The 14,972-nt window shown below is 39.2% G+C and overlaps 1 protein-coding gene across 6 annotated transcripts in view; it reads right to left on the reverse strand.

Moving 5' to 3' along the window:
- The window catches only part of Nfib (nuclear factor I B), a 213,029-nt gene that overhangs the window by 195,782 nt on the left and 2,275 nt on the right, over positions 1–14,972 (reverse strand). For all 6 annotated transcript variants that reach the window (XM_028753607.1, XM_028753606.1, XM_028753609.1 and 3 more), the window contains exon 2: positions 9,681–10,212. In XM_028753607.1, coding sequence (XP_028609440.1) covers positions 9,681–10,212 — 532 coding nt within the window. The remainder of the gene's footprint in view (positions 1–9,680; positions 10,213–14,972) is intronic.

Raw genomic sequence — 14,972 nt, forward strand, 5'->3', positions numbered from 1 at the left:
CCACTAATTATCCATGGACCAGAAACTGAACCTCTACAACAAAACAGCTGAAATCACTTTAGCAATCCTTAAAGAACGGAGGAGTCTGTCTAGAAGAACATCCCAGATTTTTTTTTTTTTTAATCCTTCATTCCTCCACTCTACTGGCAAGTGCCCCACAAGCTCATTCTCCACTCCAGGTCAGCATTACCTGTGGGATGCCCATGAATGAACAGACACGTCTGGGAGCTCATTCCCCTTTGGACGGGTTTCTATAAGGAGAGGAAATCTGGAGGTCTGATCCAGTGAGGTCCTTGCCCTCTGCACCCTAAGTTGCTTTATCAACAGGGTTAAACTTTAAAACCATTCAAATTCCTTGATTTCCAAACAACCCTACAAGAAGGCAGTTTAATACAATCACTAAAAGAACTTTTCAAAGAAATTTTCTCACCTGCTAGTTGTATAACAAAATTTTTTTAATGGAACCCCCATAATGCTCGTGCTTTTCCCAGGGACTCACTGCGGCAGTGGGCCTCACCTGTCGGTGCCGACAATGTGCAGTGCAGGAGAAAACTGCACACCCTTAACTTAAACTTCCTTCTTTCCTCTAATAACTTAAAAATAAAATGTAACAGTTTGCATTTTAAACATTTAATCTGGCAAATAGAGGAAAAATCATGAACTATAATGTCATATTTGGCAATGAAAAGTTTAGTAGGATAAAAATATCTGTGTTTTAACATTTTAGAAGACATTTCCAATATTTTTAAAATAAAATTATTTCACTGCCTTGAACAGGAACCAAGGTAAAATTCACCATTTTTGAACAAGGGGTTTTCGTGAGGAACAGAAAAACAATTTTATACTCATTAAGATAAACAATTAACCTTATATACTGCCAAAAGTCCCCACAGAAATAAAATCTTCACGTTTACTCCTATGGGTCACTGCTATATCATGAAGTATAACCATTTACCTCAACAAGAAAAGCTTTCCCTTAAAACTATAACATATTGTGGAAGATAGTACACCCAGTTTAAAGTGCTCATTTCTAATCTTTCCAGCGCTGGACAATAATGATAGTGCCAAGTATAAGTTAGTTGTTCCAAGATTAGTGACCGAGTAACCATGCGCACAACTAAATCTGTCACATTAACCTATATAAAATGCTTTTATTTTAACAGCTAAAAGTGTTAAAAAATAATTATTAAGGAAGCCATAAGTAGAAGGGACTAAGAAGTAAGCCTAAGAGTAATGGGGAAAGGACACTGTGACAAGTCAACACAAAACACACAAGTTGGAAACCCACAAAGAATTGATTCAAATCCCTCTAGATTCCAGAACACAATCCCCCTACCTCCTATAGCCGGCAAGGCTGCACAATCCCCCACCTCCCATAGCCAGCAAGGCAGCAAATTTGTCCCCATCACTGTCAGCAAACAAAGGAAAGTCACTTCTGCAGCCAGACCATGTCAAACAGAAGATGTAGCTACTGCAGAGGGACGCCTTGAATCCACTGGGGTGTAAAGCATGGGCTGGGGCCTGTTTGTCAGCTATTACCATAAAAGAATAAGAGGAAACAGGGACATTACTGCACAATAGAAAGGTCAAACAGCTTGCAGCCATTTCATGACCCAGACAAGTCAAGGTCAAGGGATTCAGGTAGCAACTTAGCCAGGGCATAAGTTACAGCCCAAATGAATTGTTTTAACACATCAGCTTTGGTCAATTAAACCTAACAAGGCAAGTTGCATCCCGTAGCAGGGTTCCTGACACTAAGGCCAGAAGCTGAGACCAACCTCATAAAACAAGGCTTTTAACATAGCATAGCAAATTTAGGCTAATCCATCCAGAAACTGCAGATGTCAGAATAATAAAATACAAGTTGTCCTGAGCAAGAACATTTTTCACACTTTAGAACTGACTAATAGATGGGTACAGCCTTCATACTCACGTTCGTACGAACACAAGCAGAGTCTGCAACTTCCATGAATTACCAAATACACTCTATTTCAAATACCTTTGTTAACATCTGTATGCCTGATTTATTTTCCCTACTCTAAAGCCATTACTGTTAAAACTATTACATGTTTGTCTGCATTTTTCCAATATAAATGTACAAAATCAAGCTTTCCAAAAAAAATCTTTCCTTTTACAACAGAGTATGCATTACTTAATAGTAATTAGTACCTATTAAATACTTTTTTAGTTTTATGGAAGACATACTTGAATTTATTTAATATTAAAGATGTCTGTGTATTTAAATAAAACAGTGCTTAGTACTTTTTCAGTTCCCTACTTTGAGAAATACTTGAAGGTAACTATAACTTTAAAACTGCACATACTTAGCGTTTACGATTCTTTTTCAAAGGCAGTTCCTATTTCGCTTTGTACTTGTTTGAACAAATTCTGTTTTCTGATTGTGCTGTATCAGTAACTTAATGCATGCTCTGAAGTGCCTTAAAATGAGATTCTGAAAATACACAACCTCCAGGCAACTTTTCAGCTCATAAAATTACTTCACCCATCACTCCATATTCCCAATTATATAGTCTTTATTCAAAGTTCTTTAATTTGTCTGTGATTCATCAACAATGTCCTGCTTGAACTATCATCATGAGCAGAGAGACTATGTGTCTAAGTGTTTTATTATAAACAACGTATTGATGCACATGAATGGCTGGCTGCCCCCCTAATAGAATACTGCTTTGCTTAAATTATAAGAATTTTATTTTTTGTAATATGTAGCCCTCAATTCAACCTCAAGGTCTCTCCACCTCACTGGTTAATTGGTAGCCATTTATCCCAATTTTCTGAATAACGTAACAGCCAACAAGCCCAACCATTCAGGTGTTATTACTCACACGTCCTGTAACTTTCAGTTAATACAAGCTAATCCCACAAACTCCCTCCTTGCTGTACAAACTCAGTTTTCACAAGTTCCCCTACAATTTGATGATTTATTCTCTAAGCCAAATCCTAACGACTGAATTCTGTTAAATTAACCACAGCACATAATTAGAGTTCAAGAACCTAAGAAGTTACTTTTAAATGAGACAATGTACCACACTGCCACAGAAAAGTGAGCCCGGTGAAAAAAGAAGCACCTCTCCTCACCAAGCTTGGTGTGAGGCATGCTGCGGGGCCAACGTGAGTTTTCAATCCCATAACCATGGGGTGGGCCTTGGATTCTTCCTTGGGAAGGAAGATGGAAGAGAAAAGCTGAAACACTTACTTCAAGAGTTGTGCTGGTTACTCTGCCACAGCACGTGTGCTGACAAACTCCTGTAGGGTCATGAGTTTGATTCCCATTACTGCTGAACTATTAAATGCTATTCTTTCATAAACTAAACAAACTTTGTTAAAAGCTACTTTCCTAAAGAAGACTGGCCTTGTTCTGTGGCAGCATTTGCAGCTCTTTAGTACCACTCAGTTTTAGTGTGAGCTGTGTGTGCTGTTTCCCCTTCTCATAAGCCTCCTCCAAACATGGCAGTAATTACTCCTTTGAAGATAAGTGAAGTTGTCCTGTCGGCCACTGTGATGACAAAAATGAAAACTAAGGTATCTCAGCTCCTAGGAACTGCAAAGGATTCAGACTCAGCCATGAACACCCTCATCTTCAGGTGCTGCATTCTAACTGTTCAGCGGAGACAGCAAGAAGAATGTCACAAAACAAACAGTAGACTTTTTCATATTAACTTAGCAGAATCAAGGCTCATGAGAATAAAGACCCTACTAAATTGAGTATCTTAGATTGTTTATTCAAACTGGAGTGTCAGATTAAAATGAAGGAAAGTCAATGGATATTAAATCTTTCTTTTCCTTTTGGCAATTTGTAGTCAAATTCCAAATTTAGGGTAGAAACAGCTATATGCACTTTAAAATCTTACTGAATCCTTCATAAATCTATACTTCTGCATTTGGATATGCTTATGCACACCAGAGGTCTCCAGGCTCACACACGTCACTGTGTTGAGCAGAGTGCTGGCCCCCATTTACCCAACCACCCTTCCTGTCACTACGGGCATCAGTGCCCCCAGATTACCCAGATTACCACCATTCCAATGCAATGAACACAATTTTGATTCTCACTCTCGGGAAACACAGAGGACAAAGTGTATGAGTCCAAACACACAAATTCTATACACATATCTTTTCACTTCAAAATTAATTCTGTTGTCTAAAAGTAAGGGAGGAGAGGGTAGGAAATCAAGCCTAAAGCTTTTGCCTCCATAGGATGCCTTAGAAAAGCTTATGCCTTTGCTGCCTTTAGAAAATAATGCCTTGCATCGTATATTTGAATATTTGCAAACACTAATTGTACCAAATGATGCTCCTATCTCCATCTCTGTCGCTCCTGTGCTCTCTCTTCCCTCTGCCTTTGAAAAGTGAGACCATATTAACAGCAATGCAGAAGCTTGCCTCACCATATCAGGACACAGATGCCAACCTTCCCAGCTGGCAGCCAGGGCCTCAGAGTTTAACTCTTGAGTTGACTAGCAAAGCTATCTTGGGGCAGGGACATCATGGCAGAGAAGGTGAACTTCTGGCTCCCCTGACTCTGCTTTGTCCTTATCAGTGGGAAAATTGCTAAGTATCTCATCTTACAATATATGTTCTAACAAAGGTCTCATTAAGCCTAGGGGCAAGACATACCAACAAGAGCCTTTCTTTATCTTGTGAATTGTGTATGAAGAAGAATGCAAACAAATGCATACCAGGGTTCAGGAGTTCAGTCAAGGACAGGGTACCAGGATGGGAAAACTTAAAACAGCATTGCCCTAAATCAAACACGCATCCAAAGTATTTATCCTACACACAAAATTCAACACTCTCTCATATCACAATGCAAGCCCATCAAATCACCCCACAGAGCAGCCTCATTTAAACAGGTTAGGAAAGCTTATTTTCCCCCACAATGGGAAATACCTGCAAATGAAGTGAAAATTATTAAAATGTTAAAATGTGCTGTCAACTTGCAAACAATTATCTATTTAAGCTTTTCATAAAGAAATAATTGTTACCCAGAGGATTCTAAGCTGCAGTAGCTGAAGGAGGAAAATCACTCTCTGCATGTGCGTCCTCACTAATACCATGTGACAACCAGGAAGGGTTCTGTTTCAAAGACAATAATGATTACAACTTCCCTTCTGAACAAGTCACATGTTTCACAACTTTAAAACATGCCTCAATTATGATATCGTTTAACAATATAGCAAAATAAAAAAAAAATAATAAAGCTGCCCTGTGATGACGGATCACAATTAATGCTAAAGGTTCAACAAGGCTAAAGGAAGCTCCTTGTTCAGGACGGAAGCAAGCAACACTGCAGAACTCTGCCATACTCCAAAAACATATCTAATAAGAGTGGTAAGTAGGATCCAAAAATCACTTAAGCTGACTTGCTTTAAACTCCCATCTGTTAAACTCATAACAGCAGACACTATCTCTAGAGGTCTTTAAGCGTTGTGTGCTGACCTCTCTTTTCTTTAAAAACCCTCCCTGGCTCAGAAAAAAGCCCAGTCCTTGTTTTCTCCCCACAGTCCTTTACGTGCCCCCCCACCAGCATCCCTGCATCTTCTGGCTCCAGACAGGACACAGTCTGGTGACTCAAGGCCTCCCATAGGCCACACTTCTTTCTGTGTAGCTCTTTGGGTAGAACTGCTAATCCTTCTTATTAATTAATGAGATAATGATGGTTAACCGGGAAGCAATATTAACGTTAACTATCTAGGAAACTTGAACTGAAATTATTTTAGCCTTTTGGTAGTTGTCTGTCCCCCCCCCCCAACCTCACACTCCCCCTAGTATGTGGAATCGTGTACTAAGAATTTTCACATCTCGTTACAGAACTGAAGAGGTCAGGAGTGACTGATTTATATCAGATTTTAGCGTGTTCTTCCCTCATTAGGGTTTTCTGCTTTTCACGTGTTCGCTGTACACATTACTAACTAGAGAGGGAAGTGAGGGCCTCTCAACAAACTACTAAAAAATGAGGAGGTTTAGAAACTGGGAGAACTAGAAATTGAATAAGAAATAAATAAATGAGTAGGGCTGTAAATGCCAGCAGCAGCCAGTTATAATGGGTGTACTTACACGTCACTACACTGAGCATGTCCCCATGCTCTTGGTATAGCATCCCCTGTAGTTTACAGGACGGTATGTCCTGGGAAGGTATACTGCACAAGGCATGCTGGTTTTCATTTTGTTTTCTTTGCTTTGTTTGGATGAAGGCAATAACAAAGACAATATGGGGAATAGGTACCACCTGCCCAAGAATCATTGGACATCTTTAATATCTTTGGGAATATGGAGCCCATTTTAGAACAATTTTTCCTTAATCTGTCACAATCTTTTTTTAAGCCTTTGGGGGGAAAAAAGGGAAGGGTTTTCTATTAGCCAAGCTTTGCTGCAGCAGACGAGCACGCAGCTTTCATTCAGGGATTGTCAAAAACTTTCCAGTGTGCCCACTGCAATGCGGATGCCAACCAACGAATCAAAGGCATTCAGCAGCTAGACAAAGAGGGTCTGATGCCAACCTCGGTGCCACTGGCAACCATTATTGGCATCAAACACAGTGTCTGCCTTTTTTTTCCCCCTCGCCTGGCACTTCACAAACAAAATGGCGGTTCTTGTAGCAACGGAACAGCCGAAGCGCAGCCCTCTGAATCAATAGCATCAAATGATTTTAAACACAGCTACTCCCAAATCAGTTACCAAATTTTAGATAAAACAAAGGCATATATTTTCACAAATAACTATACTTCATATGACCCTTCGCTAATGTGAAAAAAAGGATAAAATGGGCTGAATTGCGGTCAACCAGGCTATATGAAGGGAAGACACTGAGTAACAAAGACATTGAGCTTTGAACAAAATATTGCCCTGTGACGCTAAAGCCTAATAAACTACGTATCAAAAATGATTTCAAAATATATAAATTTCTCCCAAAACCTGTATCAGATACAGACGTAGCATTAGAGTTTGTATCAAAGCTTCAGTAACTTTCTATATTTCAGAAAAGATGATGTTGCTGGGGAAGGAGAAAGGGTAAGTGTGGGTTGAACCAAGAGAGAAAGAGGGAGAAAGAAAAGCAATGAGAAGTTGGTCAACAATGGAAGTTTATTATCCGTCCATCTCTATTTTGTCTTCCATTAGAGACGAAGCATGTGATCTGCAAATAGCCAAGAGGACTATTGACATTTCTAGATCTGGAAATTGTCAATATATTGTAACATCGCTCCACTCTGCGATGCGGATGCCAACTAACAAATCACAGGCATCCTGAGCTAAACAAAGAGGGTCTGATGCCAATCCTGGTGCCAGTGGCAACCATCTTTGGCATTCTCTCTGTTCTTCCTCCTGTTTTTCTCCCAGTCCCTTATAAGGGGAGAGGAAAGATAGGGGAAAGTCATTTTGTTGCTCATTCTGTTATAAATATTTTTTCTGTGTTAATTCTTCCTTCATGTTTTCCTCTTTTCTTTATCTGGTTTCTAAAGTACAGTAAGTATGATTTCATGTACTTAGAGGAGAAATAAAAAGTTATGATGTGAGATGAAGCACCCAGGGTGTTTGCAGACTCATCTTTGAGAGGCTTCTTTCTTTAACCAGCTACGGTGCAAAATGACAGTCAACTCACAGTTCACAAATAAAAAAATACAAATCTTGAAAAAAGAGAAAACACAAAAGCACTGGCCTGTGACTCTCGTAAGAAGTCACCAGATGATAAGAGGAGATGATACGAGTGCAGGTGGCAGAGGGGACAGGTGACTAAACATACAGGGAAAATACCAAAACATTTTTCATACTGTATCAATGTTTTATCTGAAAACACAGTCTCTAAGACTTGGCTCAAAACTTCACGATTATCATGACTACTAGTGTCGTACAAAAAAAAAAGAATATATTTATGGTTTTATGTATTTTATTTCTTTTTTCAATCTATCTTCCTAAATCCAAAGGATAGTCTCTATTGTCAGTTCAACACAACGAAGAGATTTGGCTGCCTGGGATAAACCAGCACGTATGTCCACTTAGTGACTAACCATCAGGAGTTAAAGGGAAAGCACTGCACAGATCTTCCCTCCGACTAAAGAGTTATATGACCCACTTTGCAAAACTTTTCCTTCTAACCAGAGACTTTTACAACACATAGTCAACTCAACACATGCACGTAGCCCACCTTAAAATGCCACCTCCTAGACAGCCTTCAATCAAACTGTCATGTGTTAATAAGCTTTTATTTTAGGACTTCGAAGATGAAAATATATATTTCCCCGCTCATCATTACTTGAATTTTAGTTCTAAACACAGAGAAATAACAAATGTGGTGGTTTTGTTTGTTAAGAGACACACTTCCAAATGATGATGCCCAATACTGTTATTTAAAATCAAAGTAAGAAACTGGAAATGACACTCAAGCTTATCTCCAGAAGTCAAGGGAAAAATCAAGGCAAAGGGCACACATTAAGTTCTACAGCAAGGTCTGAGTCATAGTTTTCTTATCTCACTTTTCTGGATCACAATAACGCACCTCAATTTACTAAACCCCACGTTTATATAATGAGCATCGGATAACTGTCTGCCACCTGGCTATCTGCAGGCCATCTTTCCTCCCACCAGGCCAAGTTCAGAAATGACCCACCATCTGTGGCAGCCCAAAGTGGAGCCCACTTTCAGTATGCTGCTTTCCTATGTGGACTGTATCCTGACATGCAGATTTGAAGAAAACAAAGTCAAAATTCTCACCTTCTTAAAAAAAAAAAACAGCAACAACAAAGAAACATAGCTCATTAACTGAAAGCCCCCTGGCACCCCCACTGCCTATTCTGCACCGTCCAGGCGACATTTACAGCACTCTTTATCGAGGACTGTAAACATGGTCTGGCATGCGGTTTCTGCATTCTTTTGAGATTTATTTTAAACCAGTGTAACCAGTCCGCTTTCTGGTTTGTTCTGTGATGCTCTGTAAAGAAAGCTGTGACTTCTTCATTGGGGAGCTTTATGAATTTGCATTCAAGTAAACTAATAATAGAAAATGTTCCCTGGTCACTCTGGGAAAGTATTATAAATTATTTAAACAAGAGCTGTGTTGCTTTAAATCTACAGTGAACACTGTACAATCCAAAGGACGTGTTGACAGAAATATATATATATATATATATATATATATATATATATATATATATAACATAAATTTAGACCTCTGTCAGATATGTATTTTGATAATGACCAGCTTAGATATTTTGTAATAGTAAATGCTAACTTGATTTTGGAGGCAAGCACCACTAGACTCCTGAACAAAGTTCATCTACTTCGTTAGGTAAAAGACTGGTACGAAGATGATTAAACAGTGCTTTGACTACCATCAGTAACGGTTTATTTTCAGATGGTCGTGGAAAGCAGCCTAGCACAGAAAGTGGAGTGCAATCAACTGTATTTCTTAGACTACTCTGTGTCTGTTTGTCCTTTTGGTCTTTCTTCAAATGAGGAAGCCTATCCAAGTAGGGAAGCTCCATGTCCATTTTCATGACTCCCACATGACCGTGGACATGGAGTACAACTGGGCACACCAAGGTTCCCAGAGGGGGCAGAGGACATCTGGAGCCCTCCAGGACACTCTAGTCCAAGCCAGAGATCCCGTATCTGGAGGTGTATGTGCAGTGTTTACCGTGCTAGAAGAAAGAACAATCTGCTCCTACCTTGCTCCTGCACGTAGTATGCCAAAAACAAGTCAAGCTCCTTAACTGATACTGTGATATGGTGTGGCTGGACACAAAGTGCTGGATTTGTGCAGTGTGGGGACTTCATAAGTCGCTCTCCATCGGTACTCTCCAAAGGGATGCCTTTGAACAGGATCACCATGACTAGATCCAGACGCCAGACTTTGTCTGCCTGTCGCAGGCAGTCGATCCTCCTAATCTTACCCTTCTGGTCTGGATTGGATAAGACACAGCACGGGTGCTTCTTGCCAGTCACGGTAAGCACAAAGTCCTCCCGGTACTCCTGGCGGATATCTTTGCGCAGTTTGGCCAGGAGCCTGGATGCCCACTTCTGTTTGATTTCAGGCTTTTCGCTGAGCAGCTCATCTTTGACTGCTCTTTCTTCATCCTTCGACATTCGTTTCTCGTGCTTCTTAAAATACTTGCGTTTTCGAGCCTGCAGGTTGAACCAAGTATAGGCGATCGCACGGACATGTGGAAGAAGTGCCTCAATAAATGGGTGGAATTCATCCTGCAGAAGATGGGGAAGAAGAATTGGACAGTCAGTTTAATTTCCAATGCTAAAAAAAAAGAAAAAGAAAAAGAAAAAAAAGACACAATCCCCTAACTCAGCACAAAAACTTACTTAAAAAATATTATTTTCTAATTTAAAACAAACAAAAGAGCAGATCAAGAAGAAAATAAAAGAATACCCCCTCTCCACCAAAATTCATAAACTGGTTTTCTCTCCTACAGAGAAAATAAGGTTTTATTTCCACTCTGGTCCTATCTCCCTTGTTCCCACCTCAATGCCACACATCTACATCCCCTAAAATAAGGCACATAGCACCAAATTTAATATTTAAATATTTGATTGACCAAGTAGCTCTATGCAGTACCATTTTACAGGGAACACAGTGGTTTGTTTTTGGTTTTTGTTTTTTTGTGTTTTTTATCGGAGCAGAGCTTCTCAGAAGGCAGGAGCGATGGCACAGTCCATTCCTCTTCTCTGTGGCACAGGAACACAAAGCATGGAGATGCTCACTGTAATGCCACACAGTTCCCGCTTTGGAGCATGCTCTCAGCAAGAGGCTGCTGGGGGCACAAAGAGCATGCGCCATTAAACTTGATCCATTTTCTTATCAAACGTCCAACATTCCAACACTGAAACAGCACCATTCCAAGAGTGGTAACTAGAGAAACCAGTATAGAGTGAGGGACAGTGGGCAAAGGACACAGCTTGTCCATCAGTGTTCTGAGCACACGGTTTCCATACTTTGAACAGAACAGTGCATTTTCTCCCTCCACCACCAACATTAGCTTCCAGCAAAGCGTTCTCTCTCTCTCTCTCTCTCTCTCTCTCTCTCTCTCTCTCTCTCTCTCTCTCTCACACACACACACACACACACACACATGCACTCTGACATTTTTAAATAGTTTTGGAAGTTGAAAACAAAAGAACGTGAACGTCCTTGTGGCTCCTTTTCCTACCGACTCAGAAGCCCCACAGAGTCAGTTAATTTGTTAACTGATCACATGAGTATGGCAATTATTCAAACCCCTCAAAAATCAATCTGAGGTGAACAATGAAAAATGGCAACTTGGCACCAACTTTCCACTCTTTGTTTCTCTGCGTGCCATGGCACGGTGACACCAGGAGTGTACCCTGGTCGGTTACTGCTTTTGTGGAATCCCTACAGTTCATGTGCTACACAGATGGACAGGGGCAGGACTACAGGTTCACACATACATGTGCTCGGGAGACCGCAAGTGCTTCAGTCAGAGTTCCCAACTGCATGACTGTGAATTAAGTGGTTTACCTTGAGGCCCGCATTTTTTTTTTCCTACCTGTTTTATCTGAGCCTTTTAAAGGCATGGGGCTGTCAGATTGCTGATCATCTCTACCTACAAATACTTCAGGTTACTTCCAAATGGAGTCAGTGTTTCACTACTTCCTGACTTAGGTAAAGCTGGCCATATAAGCTCAGGCCTAGTGCTGCTCAGAGAAAAAGAAGAGCATCCCACCCACGCATGCACACTATGTGACTGTAATGAGCCAAGCACTGAGGCAAAGGAGAACTCCATCATGACCATTTTTTCTGGTCATGTTGACTGTTCTGTCATCCTAACCACAAAAATAAGTTTCTCTAATAGGTTATATCCAAAGCCAGAATTTACTTGCTCGGGTTAGTTACTCTGAAGCATGTGGAGTGAAGAGTCTAGCAGAGTGACTAATTTTGTAAAGATAAAGGTGTTCAAAGTAAACTAATGACATTCCAACAAAGAAGCTGCCTCAGAATCCCGATCTCCAGGAAAGTCTTTGTAAGATAAAAATTCAAGGTTTGAGTGCAGAAGACTACAACATTTAGTAGTTTGTGGTTCAGACTCAGAAGAGGTATATGTCCCCCCTAATCAATAACACGATTATCAAGTATTCTGACATATTGCCGACTAAAAATGATTCAAAATTTTATAATACAGAATGTAGCTGATTACATCGCAGCATGAGGCATAGCCAAATGCCATGGAGGAAATTAAACCGATCAGTACTTTCCAGCAGAGATTTGAACAATTCAGTTACTATGTGGGCACATTAAAGGAGACCATGGAAAGAGTTAAACCACAATCTGTTCTTTGTGTGGGAAGGCAGCCCTGCTCACAGCAACCACAGCCCATGAGAAGACATCCCATCCCCATACACTTTCCGATGCCCTGCTTTTAGCTCCCACTGTAACTGTAAAAACTTTGTTCACCCCCTCCCTTCAAAATATATGTAAAAGGGAAAGCTGCCTGCTCAAGGAAATGTGGACTGAAATGTACTTTATGAACTCATTTCCTATGATCCTATGATTTACTGATATGATTTTAAAACATGCATCTATGCTTCTGTAAATGAAAAATGGGTGAGAGTGCTTTGTCCTGCTCCTTTACCCTTACCACACTTTGTAAAATGCACCATTATTTAATGGCTATTAAGCAATCCAGGAACACTGAAGTACTTAGAGACCTAAATACTATGTTCAGTGACATTTCATTTTCTTATATGCACATCAAACATATGTTCCAATTAAATAGTTTTGAGATTTAATACTTGACAATAAACATCATCTATTATATAACAAATTTTAAATTTTAAACAATTGCATCACATCACAAGGATGCCGATTTGTAAGTTGAATTTGAAAACTTGTAGCCAACTGGAAAAAAAGCAAAAAAAAAAAAACTTTCTTAATGTTGTCTTGGGTTTGCTGTTACTGACAGCAAATGTTTTTAAGTATAACTTCTTTTATTGATAAACAGAAGTGACAAACTTTCTCAGCCCACCAATTTGCCTTATTATCTTTTGGAGCTTCTTTATTATGCAGACTCAACTTTAAGAACACTTACTCGAGAAGAATACAGTCCCAAAATGATAGTAAGTAGAGATAAGCAATATGTCATGTATACTTTTGCATTCCATGTCTAAATGTCATCTCCTATGTGTGACTGCTTTCTATGGCTACATCATAATATATTCTTAATAATTTTAAGTGGAATGAATTTGGAACATGACTGTCCTTACATGGAAAAAACAAACAGAGTTAAGGCATTCAAATATCCTAACTAATGGATTATCATAAACACACTGAGAAATTATCAAAATTATTTTTAAAATCAAAGCATAGAGGTGATTTAACATTTAAAGTCTCTATACTCAGATACATAGACAAGTTGACTCAGAATTTTCCTTAAAACACATGGATGTCCAGTGAGATTCTTTTCCTTATAAAACTTTCCCATGTTGAAGTAAATTGATAAAATAAATAGTCAAGTTAAAGTTTCAGATATAAACATAAAAATATCTTGCTTAACTAGACTTATTTACTCTGCTTCACGGAAACAATAGTTTCCATGAAAGGGTTGGAAAACTGGTCCAACGTAGCGATGGAAGGGTAAATACTGTGTGCTCCTGCAGCCTCATCACTACGTAACAATAAAGCCTGAAAAAAGGCTGAAAGAAGTTGAATGGCAATGAAAGAAAAGCATCATCATGCAAACTGAGGGTGGCACCAGATGCTTATGTGCAGAGAAAATGAAATATTAAAACAGAGAGACATTCCTTAATTTTCTTTTTACTCATACTGACCTACAAATACTGATTTATGATGATACTAACCAAATCATTTTGCTAAGTCTCATGTTTAATGGTAGTATCATTTAAATTAGGTTTTAAAACAACCTAAATTAATGTAAAACCTGAGGTACTTCTTAAAGTTTCTAACAAATTCATAATGTGTAGTTTACTTTGTATCTGTATGCCTCAAAACAGGTTATGAGGCAGCTATCATGCACCTATAACATAAAACTAAACTACTCATCTGATACAAAAGTAACACTTTAGTATACTCTCATTTTTGCAATTCCTTAAGTTACTTACAAAGTAATAAAGTGATTGTTAACTGAGACTTCTAAAACTGTAACTCCTTCTCTGGTAAGGCCTTAAGTTCCAAAACAGTGCTAATACATCAACCCAGATTTAACAAAGAATATGTAGTCATCATCCAGAATTACTGTTGGTAAGTATGTGTCCTTGAATAGCAACGTGATAGTTGGATGATTGTGCAGTCTAGGCCCCTAACATTCCATGTGTCAGGATTCTGCAACAGTAATTCTAGCATACACAAATTAAGATGGAGCTGGTGACTTTTCAATGCTTATTTAGGAGACACTAAAAATGCAATGCAATTGCTAGCAGTTCCCCAAAAACCAGTGTTGGAGATACAAATATGGAGTCACACACACGATTATCCAGTCCTTCCCAGGTAAGAACAAGCTAGGCCACACTTTGTGAAGGCAAAGCTTACTTACTTACTTCAGTCTGCTTCCTTTGATCACAATGTAGAAAGAATAGAAATGTTCATGGTTTACCAGAGAGAGATGGAAAAAGAAAAAGAAAAGGAAAGCAAAGCCTGCGGGGGATGGAAAAATAAAAGAAACTTTACCACTACAGGAGATTTGTTATACCTGAGCTAATCCTTTCCTATCCGTGGGCTACTATCATCCATAGCTTTGAAAATCCAAATAACTCGAACGACCCATTTTCCCAGTTTTGTTAAATTAAAGTGGACGTTTACTTGCTTAAAATAGCCATATCTAAGTTAATCATACTCAGATGCCAAACAAAATATAAACAATAAAAAATGTGTCAGCCAAAAAGCTACAGGGCTGTGTCCAATCACTGAATGCCCCTTATCATTGTTTTCATCTTCATTCACAATTTATGAATGCCGCAGTCCTTTTGAATCACAATGG

This window comes from Grammomys surdaster, unplaced genomic scaffold (assembly GCF_004785775.1).
Source record: "Grammomys surdaster isolate TR1022 unplaced genomic scaffold, NIH_TR_1.0 125951, whole genome shotgun sequence".
Classification (NCBI taxonomy): Eukaryota; Metazoa; Chordata; class Mammalia; order Rodentia; family Muridae; genus Grammomys; species Grammomys surdaster.